At 45.0% G+C, this 16,475-nt stretch overlaps 1 protein-coding gene across 1 annotated transcript in view; it reads left to right on the top strand.

The window, feature by feature from the left end:
- tbx4 (T-box transcription factor 4) overlaps nt 1-16,475 on the top strand; it is a 134,775-nt gene that overhangs the window by 76,032 nt on the left and 42,268 nt on the right. The window contains exons 4-5 of the mRNA XM_078547827.1: nt 80-199; nt 1,902-2,049. Coding sequence (XP_078403953.1) covers nt 80-199; nt 1,902-2,049 — 268 coding nt within the window. The remainder of the gene's footprint in view (nt 1-79; nt 200-1,901; nt 2,050-16,475) is intronic.

Here is a 16,475-nt window from a genome sequence, read left to right as displayed (position 1 = left end):
TTTTTGGAACGACTGTCTGCAATCAGAATTTGCTGCCTTGGTGTCACTTTGTAACATGCCCCTTTCTGATTCTCTCTAGGCGGATGTTTCCAAGTTACAAGGTGAAAGTTACAGGGATGAATCCCAAAACAAAGTACATTCTGCTGATTGACATTGTGCCTGCCGATGACCATCGTTATAAGTTCTGTGATAACAAGTGGTGAGTATCTGAAAAGTTACTCCTAGAAATTAGAAAATCTTAAAGCACAGAAGGAGGCCTTTCAGCTCGTTGTGCCTGTGCCTCTCTCTTAAAGAGCGTCCAATAAATCCCACTCCCCGCTCCTTCCCCATAGTCCTGAAAACTTTTCCTTTTTAAAGTATTTATCCAATTCCCTTTTGAAAGTTAAATTTGGATTTTCTTCCAGCATCCTTTCAATCAGTGCATACCAGATCACAACAACTTAGGTGGAGATGCTAGTGTAGTGGTAATGTCATTGGACTAGTAATCCAGTGGCCCAGGCTAATGCTCTGGGGACACGGGTGCAAATGGCAGCTGGTGGAATTTGAATTTTGTTAATAAATCTGGAATTATAAAGCTAGACTCAGTAATGGGGGCTTTGAAACTAACCTGGTTCAATAATGCCCTTTAGGGAATGAAATCTACTGTCCTCACCTGGTCTGGCCTACATGTAACTCCAGACCCACAGCAATGTAGTTGACTCTTAACTGCCCTCTGAAATGGCCTAGCAAGCTACTCAGTTCAACGGCAATTAGGAATTAAGGATGGGCTACAAATGCTGGCCTTGCTAATGACATCCACATCCCATGAAAGAATACATTTTTAAAAACTTGCTACATAAAACAAAATTCTTTTCATCTCCCCCCTGTATTTTTTGCAAATAATTTGAAATCTGTGTCCTCTGGTTACTGACCTTCCTGCCAGTGGAAACAGTTTCACCCTATCTATTGTATTGAAATAATTTTGAACACCTCTAATAAATCTCCCCTTAACCTTTTTTGATGTAAGTAGAACAATCCCAGCTTCTCTAGTCTCTCCTGGAGATGTGGAGAGTATTCTTGACTTAACCATCCTGGTTGGAAAACTGATCCGACGGGGTAAATACCTGTTTTACACTCCACCTGAGTTTGTTCTAAAAAGTACAGGATGTGAGCAGCTTTTAACCCCATGGGGTCAGTTTCCTGCTGAGCAGGTCAGGCTAAAATTGGCCCCATGATCTCAGAAACATTGTGACTCTAAACTCTGAATGCGGAACTCAAGTTCTGGATGCGTGCGGCTCCAACAACAGCCAAGAAATTCGACACCACCCAGGGAAAAGCAGCCTGTTTTATTAGCACCTCATCCACCACATAAACCTTCACTCCCTCCACCACCAACACACAGTGGCAGCAGTGTGTACTGTATACAAAGTGCACTGCAGCAACACCATCAAGGGTCCTTCAACAGCACCTACCAAACCCGTGACGTTTACCACTTGGAAGGACAAGGTCAGCAGATGCAAGGGAACACCACCACTTGCAAGCTCCCCTCCAAGTCACACATCGTCCTGACTTTGGAACTATATCACCGTTCCTTCACTGTTGCTAGGCCAAAATCCTGGAACTCCTTTCCAAGCAGTATTGAGTGTACCTACACCATATGGACTGCAGTGGTTCAAGAAGGTGGCTCACCACCACCTTCTCAGTGGCAGTTATGGAGGGGCAACAAATGTAGGCCTGGCCACTGGACTGCCACACCCCACAAAAGGATAAACAAGAGTAGGTATTTTCTGCTCTGTATGTGAATGAAATAATATTTTTTTACTTATAACTCGTAGGTCATCCCTCTTCCACTTTATGCACAGAGCACTATATAATCCACACACTCAGCGTTACAGGTTTAACCATTCCTCATTTTGTTCCAGGATGGTGGCTGGAAAAGCAGAGCCTGCCATGCCCGGAAGGTTGTATGTACACCCGGATTCGCCAGCAACGGGAGCACACTGGATGCGGCAACTCGTCTCTTTTCAGAAGCTGAAGCTGACCAACAATCACCTGGATCCATTTGGACACGTGAGTGAGCAAACAAACAAAGTCGTTTAATGCTCACCCATGTTCAATGTTGACACCCATGATCAAATGGAAACTTTGGCTCCCAGCCCAAGGGGACTCAGCTGTCAATTTTGGCTGCTGTGTGTTGTCAGCTTGTATTCACCAGTGGTTTCCCTTGTTCCTAACCAGGCTGCTAAGAAGTTGATTGGCAAAACAAACAGTCAGTCCATGGGATGGGAGCAGAAACCACTTCCCCTACAGAGTTGGGTGTCAGCATTTTTCACAGGCTGATTAAGGCAATGATTTTAACCCATAAGCTATTGATAACAGGGGCAACCCTAAATGAAAGAAATACTTGCATTTAAAACTAATGAAGTAATTTTGAAGTATTGTCACTGCTGCAATGTGGAGAAACACTGCAGACAATTTACACTGAACAAAATCACAAAAACAGCAATATGATAATGACCAGATCATTTGTTTTGATGATAACTTTGGTGAGGGATAACTATTGGCCACAGGACACCGGTGGGGGAATCTCCCCTGCACTTCTTCAAAATAGTGCCATGGGATCTTTTATATTCACCTGAGAGGGCAGATGGGGCCTTGGTTTAACACCCCACCCAAAAGATGGCACTTCTGATGGTGAAGTGCTCCTACTCTACTGGAGTGTCAGTCTAGATTTTGTGCTCAAGTCTCTGGAGTGGCACTTAAACTCACAGTGTTCTGTCTCAGAGATGAGAGTCCTACCCACTGAGCCAAGAGCAAGAGATTGTTAATCTACAACAACAACCTGTATTTATATAGGGCCTTTAATGTTGTAAAATGTCCCAAAGCACTTCATTCAAGCATTATCAAATAAATTTGGCATTGAACCAATTAAATGGATGTTAGGACAGATGGCCTAGAAGCTTAGTTTTAAGGACATCATAAAGGAGGAAAGAGAGATAGAAAAGTGGAGAGATGTAGGGAGGTAATTCCAGAATTTACTGCTTGGCAGCTGAAGGCACAGGTTCCAGTGGTGGAGAAATGAAGATCAGGAATGCTGAAGTGGCCAGAATTCAAGAAGGACAGACATCTCGGTGGGTTGTGAGGCTGGAGAAAATTACAGAGATAGGAAGATGTAAGGCCATGGAGGGATTCATAAACAAGGATGAGAATTTTAAAGTTAAGGCGTAGCTTAACTGGAAACCAATGTAGGTCTGTGAGTACAGGAGAGATGGGTGAACGGGACTTGGTGTGAGCTTTGGTGTGAGTTAGGATACGGATAGCAGAGTTTTAGATGGCCTTGAGTTCATGGACGGTAGAACATGCAGGAGTGCATTGAAATAGTCAGGTCTTGTGGAATTATGTTGTATTTTTTCTGAATGTATAAATCAGGCCTCAGCTATAAAGCTCATCACTGTAAGTCCTAGATCATGCTGATAGTTTTGTGCATCTCTCCAATTTCTACTCTACTAATGACTTCTAAACTCTCTATTCTGAATAAATCAAAGTTGGCTAACTCTTACCAGGTCAGCTGTTTCATGTCTGGGTTCCATCATCTGTCCAGCATTGTGACCTCCTGCGATATGCACATTTAAAAGATCATTATCACAAGTCCATCACATTATGATACTGGTTTTCCATTGCTGCTGATAAAAATAATGTCTCAGAATTTTCAATATTCAGCATTGATTGTGTGTCCAATAACCATTGGGGCAGACCTTATATCAATGTAAGTCTAAGCAGAAAAGTGAATGAGCCAAGCAATCTGCAATGTATGTACATACGGATCATGAAATTATACTGTGTAATATTAGTTAACAAGCATTTAATGTGATTGAATTAAATTCCTTTGTTTTATATACTAATGATACATCAGACTATTTATTTGAAATGATAAAACTTTTGTTAAAATTGCAGCCAAAGGAACTGAAAATGAGTGCTTGAGGTATTTGCAAATTGATATTGCACAGTACCATTTCAAAGTGATAGATTTAAAGGGTAATTCTATGATCCCGTGCTTTCAGGGATCATGGATCGGAGATGGGGCTACAACACGATAGAAAGAAAGCAGAATTTAAATTTTTATGACATAGTTCAAATCCTTAGTAAATCACACAGACCTTCACAAGCAGTGAATTACTTCTGAAGCAGAAACACTGCTGTTGTGTAGGGAAATGTGTCAGTTTTGCACACAGCAAGGTCCCACAAACAGAAATGAGACAAATAATCAGTTCATTTGTTTTGGTGCCATTGGATATATGGTGGTAAGAACATCAGCAGAGGTCTCTGCTGATCTTCTAATAGTGGCATGGGATTTTTTAAAACAATCCGAACAGAAACAGAAGCACTCCCTTTGTACATCACTAAAATATCGTCTAATTTATGTTCGCAAGACTGAGTGGAACCTAAACTTTCTAACTATGAGAGAGCTACCACTAAGATAAGCTGCTAGCAACCCTGAGGTACGGTAGCATAATAGTTATGTTACTGGGCTAGCAATCCAGAGGCTTAGACTAATGATCTATGAAACATGAACTCTAAAGCTCACCAAAGCAACTGGAGAATTTAAATTCAGTTAATTAAATAAACAAAATTCTCCAACCCCTGCTTCCTGCAAAATTGAGGCATTACTCCATAATACATCAAAAGTTAGTGATACATCATGGCAGAATATAGAAGATAAATCAAAACACAGGACTTCTGTTCTTTCTGAAATGTAGGTGAATCATAAACACAGAGAGGAAAGGATTATAGTTAGAATAAATGCCATCTTTTCATTTTAATTCCAGTCAGCACTACATAAGCTGTGATTCAAATTTTAGGATCTAAAATCTACCCTCACTGAATACCCCTTCTGTTGGATAAAAATTAAATTGAAATACCTGCTCCACCAAACCATATCTCCACAAACATGCTGACAGAATGGAGTTTGGTGTGATAAAATGGGAAAGAGTAGGGATAATGGGATCAATAGCACAGGCATGATGGAGTGAATGGCCTCCTTCTATTCTGTATTACTCTGTACAAACTTCAGTTGGCAATTTATTCAGAAGTTGCATTCAATCCACGAGTAGTGAAAACCATCACAGGGTGGGAAATGCCACAATAAAGTCCCAAAACAATGCCCTCAGACCAGATTATTCCAATACAAAAGCAAATTACTGTGGATGCTGGAAATTTGAAATAAAAATTATTCCAATGCTCTCCTGGCTGGCCTCCCATCTTCCACTTTCAAAAACTTGGGCCAGAATTTTCCTGTAAAATGACGCGCGGTGACATCGGGCGAGCGTCCCAATGTCACTGCGTATCATCGCAATATTTTGTTGGGCTGGCACGCGTTGATCTCTGATGCGCGTCCGCCATTAATTAACGGGCCACTTAAGGCCCTTGAGGCGCCAGTCGACAGCGATTTTTCGGCGCCTGTACAATCTTCAGGTCAGCACACTGGTGCAACTGGCAGGTGGGTAGGATACATTTGTATAAACCTCATCCATGGGCGGGATAAGAGGGCTCAGTGGGGTCACGAGTGTGCCCTGTCAAATATTGTTTTTTCAAAGTTACTGATACTTGCCTGTGTGATCTGCAATACTTCAAAACGCATACCAGCTGCTTGGTCTGGCCTCACAACCTTCAGGTCAGCACTTTGCATTGAGGAATCTTTTTTGGACCTACAGGTTTCAGGAAGCCTTCCCTTGGCCTGGGAATGTGAGCTGAACTCTCCACTGGAGGCACCTCCTCTGAGGACAAAGGGAGGGCTAGTAGGGGGAGGAGGCCAGGAGTGCACATTCAGCCTCCAGAGGAGCCACCTTTGGGAGGACAGGCGCAGGCACAAGGGGTGCAGGGCCAAGAGGTGGACCAAGGCAGAAGGGGCCGCAGAAGATGCCACTATTCTGCTGCCAGGATATACAGGCGGTGAAGCAGCTAACTCAATATGTCTGAGGTGCAGTGCTGAAGGAGGCTCCATCTCTCAAGGAAGGCTGTCAACTATATCTGTCAGATGATTGGGCCTGAGATCTCCCATAACTGTGTGGGTGGACACCCCATGCCAGTGGCTCTGAAGGTCACAGCTGCCCTCAACTTCTGTGCCTCTGGCTCCTTCAGGGGTCGGTGGGTGATCTTTGCGGTGTCTCCCAAACAGCTGTCCACACTTGTGTCAAGCAGGTTACAGACGCTCTGTTCAGATGGGCATTTACCTTCATCCACTTCCGCTGCGACCAGGCAAGCCAGACATAGCGAGCCAGAGGCTTCGCGGCCATCGCTGGCTTCCCCCGCATCCAGGGTGCAATAGACTGCACACATGTGGCCATCAAGGCGCCAGCAGGTGAGCCCGGTGCCTTCGTCAACAGGAAGGGCTTCCACTCCATGAATGTGCAGATAGTGTGTGATCACAGGATGCTGATTCTACAAGTCTGTGCAAGGTACCCAGGCAGCTCCCATGACGCATACATCCTCACACACTCCCAGGTGCCGGGGCTCTTCAGTGCTCCAGCCTGCCTCTCCGCCATCCAAGAACAGAAGCTGAGCAGCGGTACAATAGGAGCCAGGGCACCACAAGAGCTGTGGCGGAGAGAGCCATCGGTCTTCTCAAGATGCGCTTCCAATGACTGGACTGCTTAGGGTGCGCACTCCAGTAACCTCCATATTGTGTGTCCGTGATAGTGATTGCATGCTGCGCTCTCCACAATCTTGCGCTGGAAAGGGGGGATGCTGTGGACAATGAAGAAGTAGACAAAGGCTGCAGCTGCTGGCGCCATGTACACTCTCTATCTCTGCCAGCTCCTCCAGCGACTGTGAAGTGCCCTCACCGCTGTGCCCCAGGACACTAGCCAATGTTCTAATTCCCACCGAGGTGCTAGTATCTGCGCTGGTGCCTGCCTGACAGCGATGGTGTGACGCTGGTGAGTCCGAGACTTCAGGGCCCTCAGGTGTGAGAGGGGGCCTCAGCTGCTCTTCCCCCCGGCCCTGCTCCACTGACACTGAAAGGAAGAACCAGGACATTGGATCAGTTAACGTGGAGACAATGTCAATGTGCATCCCTGTCCCCCGGATCATTATGCGTTTATCCTTCCATAAGCAATGGTCAAGCCATATTGCAAACTTCAATCATTGAACATTCAGCACTGCCATGGCTGTTGGGAGAACAATGGTGACCTCACTGCTGGGCAAACATACCTGCCTGGGGCACCCCAGCCTCACCAACACCAGTGGACCTGGGCACATGGCGCCTCTCCAAATCGAGGGCCTCCTGCTCGAAGCGGCTGAGAATCGCCAACTGTGCCGGGCTGCTGCCAGTCCTCACCCGCTCGGCGGCATTATGTGCATTCTTCTCCTGAAAAGGAGAGAAGATCATTGATTAGTGCAACTTGTACCTGGACTCTCTTTGCAGACAGCCCACCCCAACCAGAGTGGGACATTGCAGGGCTCCAGTGCCTCCTCACCCCGCTGCTGCCGAACACTCACAAAAAGATACTAGGCCTGTCCCCACCAACACTCCCCCGCACCCCCTTGGCCAAATGCTGCCTACATCACATTAGGCACCACACGGTCTAACCTTCCATAGCAAGGAGGCACAAGCACGTGGAGCGCAGAGGACAGCAGATTGATCAGTGCCACGCCACCTTGAAGCTCCTCTCCCAGCATGTCATCACCCTGACTTTGACATGACCTGGAGTTCAAAAACAGCACCTAGGTGCAACTCCTCCAGGTTGCCCCCAAAACAGTAATGTGGGTCTCAGTGTACCACACGCTGCGGGGGCAGAACCCAGCTCTTCACCACCCTCTCAGGGTGACCTCGACATGGGCAATATCTGCTGGCCCACCCAGCAAAGGACACATGCCATCAATGATTCAATGCAGTCACTACACTCAGACTTGGTGGGGGGGGGGGGCACCAGAGGGGAAAGGCTACCTGTTGGGGTTAAGTGACCAATGCCAACATGGTACTCACCCTTCCTGAGCGCAACAGGTCATTGAAGCGCTTGCGACACTGGATCCAGGTGCGCCGCACCACGTCGCGAGAACTCACCACCTCCGCCACCTCCGCCACCTCCTCCCAGGCAGGTTTGGTCATGTGGGGGGGGGGGGGGACTCCTCCTCCCATCCTGGGGTACCAGGACCTCCCACCGTGCTGCCACCTCTTCGAGGGGGGCAGAAAGGCAATCATCAGAAAAACGAGGGGCATAGTGCCCCCCCTGCCCTATCCTCCATCTGGCCTGCTCACCAGCAGCCCCCTGGGGAGCCCTTCCACTAGCCATGATTCGCAGCCTTTGAAAGGCTGCAGCAATTTTTAAACTAATTGGCCCACCCGCGTAAAATGACAGCACGGACCCGATCACAGGTGGTGATCGGGTCTGCGCCCGCCCATGCCCACTCCCGCACTGCCCACCCGACAGGCAGAAAGTTCTGCCCTTGAGCTCATCCAAAACTCTTGAGAGATACTGGCAGGGTATGAAGAAGCAAGTTATTGCAGGTTTTTTAAGCTACTGTGGTTAATCAACTGTAAAGAATTGGAAAAGAGTTTCACTGGAGAAACTTACTTTTTACTGTGACGTGAGGAAAGAACAGTCTGACACAAGGGAGCCCTGAAGTGCCTGTCCCATTGTATTTTCTCTAATTCGAGCTCATTAGGTCTTCGGTCTGAAAGGCGCAAGCTTAATCTCATTGTCAGAATCACTTGCCCCATTTCCAAATGATAAGAAAGGGATTTGGGACAGAAGAAGACAGCAGACATCACTCTGTCGTCCAGACAGACCACATTGTGACAAAGAATAGTGATTGATACAAGAGCATGTTCTTTAACCATTAAACTTGCTAGTATTTACTAAATGCCCATGGTGTGCACATTTAATGGCACTGATTACTGGTTTATAGGGTGACTTATACTGGGCTTGGTTCTTTATACCCACAGCTTTTAGGCAGCATTAAAAGTGAACCATTACTGAGTGTATTTTAAATAAAAGCAATTGCTAGGATTTAGATTGTTTATAGGTGACCAAATATGCTGTTGATTATAGTTCATTGATAACGTGGAAAGCTGAACTATCGATTGGTAAAGTTCATCCTATACTTACATTCCTGTGTGCACCATTTTTTCTGTGAAATGGGTTAATGTCTGCATAAAAATAGTGCATACAAGAATCAGCATTTGTAGCAAGTTAAACACTTGTATGGAAATTTGACCGATTGAGTGTTCAGTGTTTTTATGTCGACATTCAATGTGGTGCTTTTCTACAATGGCTTAGATTTATACGTTGCCTTTCAAGCAGCCTTATAGGAGGAGAGATGGACAGTGACCAGAAAGTAAGTTAAGATTTTTGAGATTTGACAATGGGGAGAGCCGTAGCAGAATGAAGAGGTTTATGGAGAACTCCAGATGCAGGGCCATTTGTGGGTGAAGACCCTTCTATCCTTTGTAAAGGGAAGGGAGGTAATATGAACAACAGACTAACAGCAAGAAATTGTGCCTTAATGTAGTAAAACATACTAAGATGCTTCACAGGAGTATTATCAGACAAAATGTGACACCAAGTCATATAAAGAGATTTAAGGATAGGTGGCTAAAAGCTTGGTCAAAGAGGATGTAGGTTAAAGGACAATTAGGATTTCAGCAACAATTGGGTTGAGGCAGGAAAGGAGACAGGTGATATTACAAGGTGGCAGTAGGTATTCTGGGAGGTGGAGAGGATATAGGGTCATAACCTTTGCTTAGGATCAGATAAGATGGCTAGGTTGCAAGTAGTCTGGTTCAGCCTGGGAGGGGACCAGAATGAAAAGCAGGATGAGATGTGGGATTGAAGACTTTTATGGAAAACGAGTGGAGCAAAGCTGTGGAGCATTGATAGATGGAGCCAGTAGAAGTCATCTGTAACAGGGATGTTGTGATACTACTGCAAAGGTTAGGATTGAGGTTGTAGAACTGGAATTTATGTAGGATGGGAAAAGGAAGGCTGGAAAAGGAGAATGATGGAAAAATCAAGGCTTCATTAGGCACCTAGAACAACTCACAATCTTAATCAGTATCTATGAAAGCCAATCAGGTGGCCAATTACAGACTTTAGTTCTTGGAAATTCCTGGGACCTAGAAGATCCCATGAAGACTCCCAGGGCTACTCCCAACCAACTTTTTCTCATATTTTTCTGATGGGTCCATCCTGCTGATGAAATTAGATTTATTCATTGCCACAGGAATATTGGCTGAAAGATATGATTGAGTAAGCAGCGTAATTTCACTAGTCTATAAGACAGCTCTCCCACATTGGGTTAGTGAGGTAAGTGCATCGTTGATGAGTTACATTACATTAGTCATATCCTGTCTGGATTGTTGCCGATGAATCTGTTTTTCTTCTTCTTCTTGAACTTTGTGGCTTGAGAGGGCATTCTCATAGTGGTGAAGTTGAGTCATTTATAGTTCAGACTGGTGGCAAGCTCCTTTTTAGTGAACCAGTTAGGTTTTTCCAACAATCTTCTACGGTTATTTTTCTGGCGTTAGTCCAAAAATGACCAGGTTTAATGAATTCAATTTCACCACGTATCATGGTGCAATTTGAACCCATTATCTCTGGATAGTTGATTCACTACCATAATCTCTAGGCAACTGTACCCTATGATGTTACTGGTGCCATTATGCTCCTATGTGCTAGCAATATAAAGCAAGCCAATTCTCCATTGAAGAATTTGGCCCCATGATTAACTGTTTGGGTCCCAGCCAATCACCAGTTCTGCCAATGTTCTGCCCCATCTCTTACTTCCTTCCATTTTCTGGTTGAGGGAGGTGCAGGCATGGGTGAATCTATTGTCCAACCCTACCCACCCCTTACAAGCCCCCCATATCTAGGAACTGTGACATTGGAAGCATTCCTGAGTTATTTTGGTAATTCCACCCTTAGAAAGCCTCAACAGAATTCTTGCCAGAGCTGGAAGGAAGAATTGACCCTGGAGGGAATTGATCATCTTTACCGTACCTCCAAACCACTCCCTCTGGAGCTGAGCATTTTTTTTGAAGTAGCTGGTTCTTTAGGCAGCGAAGAGCCTCAAGAGGATCCACTGTAGAGTGATTGTAGGCCACTGTACCTCTGAAAGGTGGACCTACTTGGGTGCCACTGAAGCACCCATGCAGGCACTGGTGGCCTCCGTTATCTATACAAATGACCATGTCCCCATAATCTGGAACAGGATTCACAGCATTGGAGAAAGTAGACCTGCAGTTTGCTGTACCACACAACGTATAGTAAAGGGTTAACTTTAATGATAGCTACTGAGCATGTGCATAAAGAACTGTGTCATAGTGACATCACTCACTGAGAGAAGATGAGAGAAAAACACCTGAGAGAGAGTAGTTGTAGCCATTCCCTGATATTCTATAATCTTGTAAATAGGTAGTGATGTCAATAAAGGTATTTTGAATGAAAGACCATTGCCTTGTAGAGTAAGAAAACAAGGAGTCCCGAGACAAATCCACAATAACAGATGGTGGAAGCAGTGACTACACCCACAGAGAAACAGTAGAAAAAGGCAGAAAAAGCCTGAAATCCCAACAAAAGTGCAAAATGGCGGATGAAGGACTTTGAGGCAGACCAAAGAAAAAAATACACCAGGGCAGACCAGCGACTAGCAAAACAAGCAACACAGGAAAAGGGAATCTTAACCCAGGGTGGGAAATGGCTACTCCTTTATCCCTAGCAGAATCGTTTCAAAATATACAGGCTAAGCAATGGCATTTTAGCCAGTACAACAATGCTTCAGGTCATGCGAGTAAAGATACCAAAGACCAGGTTAGCACTATGAGGATGTCATCGGAGCCTTTGACTCCTACTTCAGTCTCTGTAGAAATATTGTGATAGAGAGGGCAAAATTTAATCAATGCAGTCAAAAGGAGGGTGAAGGGATTGATTCATTCATCAACAAGTCTTACTGCCTAGCTGGCAATTGTGAGTATGGAACATTAAACGATGACCTGGTCTTCTTGTTAGTGTTTTAGATGAAAACCTCTCTGCCTTTTTACAATCTCGGGAAAGTTTAACTTTAAGTAAAGTTATACAAGTGGCCAGACAGGCCGAAAAGCGGATGCAGAATAAGGTGTTTGTAAGAAATCCCACAGGAAGAGCCCGATGAAGTTGTTCAGTTTGTGGGTTGTGAAACCGTAAGTATAGCAAGACAGCAACCCCAGGGAAGTGCCCTGAAAAGGCGCTGATCGCTATTTTCCAGTGTTCCCGCTGTAGAGGAAGAATGCCCTGCTCAAGTTGCACAGTGCCTTGGGTGTGGCAAAATAGGCCGTTTTAAAGCAGTCTGCCATTGCAGGAAATCTGTGCTTACAAGACAGAAAGAGGAACCTGTTAAAGGAACCTGCATTCAAGGAATTCAAGACCTTGACAGTCAGGAAATCACCTTTCTAGGAAAAAATAAGGAAAATAAAAGCCAGTATTGGAATGCTGATATTGAAGTAAATGGGCATCCTATTGAATTCAACCTGGACACGGGAGCTGGAGTCTCAGTTTTATCTGACAAAGTTTCATGGCTGAACAAAATAACTCTGCAAGCTTCCTCTATTCAATTCCAAGGTCCAGGTGGAATCAAGCTAAATGTTAAAGGTCAGCTTGAAACAACACTAAAATATAAAGATAGGGAAATTTCTGGAATATTATACATAATCCAGAATCAAGAATCCTCTTTGCTGAGCAGAAGAGCCTGCATAGTTCTGAACCTGCTCATAAAAGTTGATCAAGTCAATGCACAAATACAAGATAATGAATTTAAAAGGGAATTCTCCAACCTCTTCAAAGGCTTAGGTAAACCGAAGACCCTGTATCACATTACACACAAGACAGGTTCTAAACTGATTTGTCTATTTACACCAAGGAAGGTCCCACACCCACTTCTGAAAAGAGTCAGCAGTGAAATTGATGTGATGCTTCAACAAGGGGTCATTTCACCAGTCACTAAACCAACCAGGTGGTGCTTTTCTATGGTACCAGTCCCAAAATCTAATGGCTCCATTTGAATCTGCATTGACCTGACACACCTCAACAAGGCAGTGGCAGAGAAATCCATCCAATGGCATCAGTAGATGAGAACTTGGCCAAACTTGCAAAAAGTACAGTCTTACCTAATTTGATGCCAACAGCACGGATCACTGGATCAGGAGTCAAAACTCCTAACCACTTTCATTACGCCCTTTGGACAGTACTGTTTTAAATGTCTGCCATTTGGCATCACATCCACCCCAGAAAACTTTCAACAGACGATGTCCAGCATATTGGAGGGGATGGAAGACGTCATATGCCACGTGGCCAACATTTTAATCCATGGCTCAATGAAAGAAGAAGATGACAAATGGATAAGAGAAATCTTACTCACGCTGCAAGAGGCTGGCTTCACATTCAATGACGAAGGTGAGTTTTCTAGGCCCACAATAAGGTTCCAAGGTCATATTATACAAGCAACTGGAATTGCTGCAGACCCACAGAAAACAAAAGCAATAAAGGAATACCCGCCACTTAGAAATATAACAGAACTACAAAAGTTTATGGGCATGGTCAACCCATTTGGTAAATTCTTACCTCACTTAGCCCGGATAAATGAACCCCTTAGACATCTTTTATGACAGGACCAGGCTTGGTGCTGGACTGAGCATCAGCAGCAATCATTTGAACAAATAAAAATGATGCTAACATCCTCAGAGGCCCTAGTTCACTACAATCCTGAACTTCCCACAACTGTCGCAGCGGATGCTATTCCAGGTCCAAAGTGATGGCAAAAGACCTGTTCACTATGCTTGAGATCATTAACCAAGTCTGAACAGCGCTATGCTGTTACAGAAAAAGAAGCCCTCGAAACGACTTGGGCGTGTGAGGAATTCTCTGATTACACCCTGGGCCTGCAGTTTAAGATTGAGACTGACAATAAGCCACTCGTAACCTTGTTGAACAGAAAATAAATCGTGAAGATGCCACCCAGGATCCAGCAATTCGGATTAAGACTCAAGCGATATGACGCTACGACGGAGTATGTATTGGTTAAATATCAGACTACAGCCGACACTCTGTCAAGGATATCTGCCAGTTACCCAGTACAGGAAGATAAAACCTTCATTGAAGAAGTTGAAGCCTTCACAACCCTGGCTACTCAATACTTGCTGGCAACAGACCAGAAGTTGCAACAATTTTGTGAGGCTCAGTGGCAAGATGAAGAGTGCATTTAGATTTGCACATACTAAGCAACACCATTTTGAGGCAATGTTTTAAACAACCTCACTACACTAGCATTGTAGATGACCTCCTGGTATACAATGAAAGATTGGTGGCACAAGAGCTGTCCACCTGGGAGTCCTCCAGAAGATTCACCAAGGTCATCTTGGCATTACTAAGTGTCGAACCAGGGCACAACAGTCCGTATGGTGGCCAGGTATTTCGCACACCATTGAAGACATGGTCTCCAACTGCATCGCCTGTGCCATTCACAGACAGGAGCAGAAAGAGCCACTTCTGCCCTTCTCCTTCCCATCCAGGCCATGGGAGCTATAAAGGGAAAATATTTCTTGTAATAGTAGACTATTATTCCCATTGGATAGAGGTGCAAAAGCTACAAGGTCTCACCTCTGAAGTCATTATTATCTCTTTGAAGGGGATGTTCTCTACACATGGCATTCCAGATGTTATCATCTGTGAAAATGGGCCACATTTTGCCATCGAGTGTTTCCAATCATATGGATTTGTGCATGTCACAAGTTCGCCGAAGTACCCTCAGTCTAAAGGAGAAGCTAAGCGAGGCATACGGACTGTAAAAGACGTACTAAAGAAGATTGACGACTTTGAGCTAGCTTTGCTCAGTTATCACTGTTGCAGAATGGTTTTGCCCTATGTGAGCTTCTGATGGGCCACAAGATAAGAACTCAACTCCCCCTCCTTCCTGACACGTTGCTACCAAATGCCACATTGGAAGACCATTATCGGGTTGGAAAAAGGGAAGAAACATACAGAACATGTCAAGCTCATACTTTTAACCAGAGGAACAGGGCTCATCATCTTTCTACTCTTGAAAGGGGAGAGATGGTATGGACTAGAGACCAGCAATGAGAAGGTACTCTAATAGAAAAGCTACAGGAACCAAAATCGTATCTGGTCAAGACACAGTCAGGCATCATTCAAAAGAACAGACCAGCCCTGAATTCAATGGACTGAAAACCATTAACAGGATGGGCTGCGTACCCAAAACTCAGAAGAATTTCACACCGACAGAACCACAAATGATGGAAATCAAGTATGACAACCCCCAGGAACCGACCTCAGAACAAACAGATTCCCAACTACCTCAGAAGGAGCTCCGCACACACTCAGGAAGACTGGTGAAAACACCAAGGAGACAATCCCTTTAAAAGCAGAGACTTTGGGTGGGGGCGTAGGAGGAAGTGTATATAATAATATGGTAATAAAGACTCAGTGGGAGAAGTAGAGTAAAGGGTTAATGCTAATGATAGCTACTGAGCATGTGGGTGAGGAACTTTTTAAAAATTCATTCTGTGGATGTGGGATTCGCTGGCTGGGCAGAGCATTTATTGCCCATTCCTAATCGCCCTTGAGAAGGTGTTGGTGAGCTGCCTTCTTGATCCGCTGCAGCCCATGTGGTGTAGGTACATCCACACTGCTGTTAGGAAGGGAGTTTCAGGATTTTGACCCATCGACAGTGAAGGAACAATGATATATTTCCAAGTCAGGATGGTGAGTGACTTGGAGGGGAACATCCAGATGGTGGTGTTCCCATCTACCTGCTGCCCTTGTCCTTCTAGGTGGCAGTGGTCCTGGGTTTGGAAGGTGCTGTCTAAGGAGTCTTGGTGAATTTCTGCAGTGCCTCTTGTAGACGGTACACACTGCTGCTACCGTGCGTCGATGGTGGAGGGAGTGAATGTCTGTGGACGTGGTGTCAATCAAGTGGGCTGCTTTGTCCTGGATGGTGTCAAGCTTCTTGAGTGTTGTAGGAGCTGCACTTATCCAGGCAAGTGGGGAGTATTCTATCACACTCCTGACTTGTGTCTTGTAGATGATGGACAGGCTTCTGGGAGTCAGGAGGTGAGTTACTCGTCACACAATTCCTAGCCTCTGATCTGCTCTTATAGCCACAATATTTATATGGTTAGTCCAGTTCAGTTTCTGATCAATGGTAACCACCAGGATGTTGATAGTGGGGGATTCAGTGATGGTAACACTATTGAATATCAAGGGGTTATGTTTGGATTCTCTCTTGCATGGCACTTGTGTGGCACGAATGTTGCTTGCCACTTGTCAGCCCAAGCCTGGATTTTGTCCAGGTCTTGCTACATTTGGGCATGGACTGCTTCAGTATCTGAGGAGTCACAAATGGTGCTGAACATTGTGCAATCATCAGCGAACATCCCCACATCTGATTTATGATGGAAGGAAGGTCATCAATGAAGCAGCTGAAGATGGTTCGGCCGAGGACACTACCCT

Source organism: Cetorhinus maximus, chromosome 9, assembly GCF_964194155.1.
Source record: "Cetorhinus maximus chromosome 9, sCetMax3.hap1.1, whole genome shotgun sequence".
Classification (NCBI taxonomy): domain Eukaryota; kingdom Metazoa; phylum Chordata; class Chondrichthyes; order Lamniformes; family Cetorhinidae; genus Cetorhinus; species Cetorhinus maximus.
This window is presented reverse-complemented; position numbering and strand designations above follow the sequence as displayed.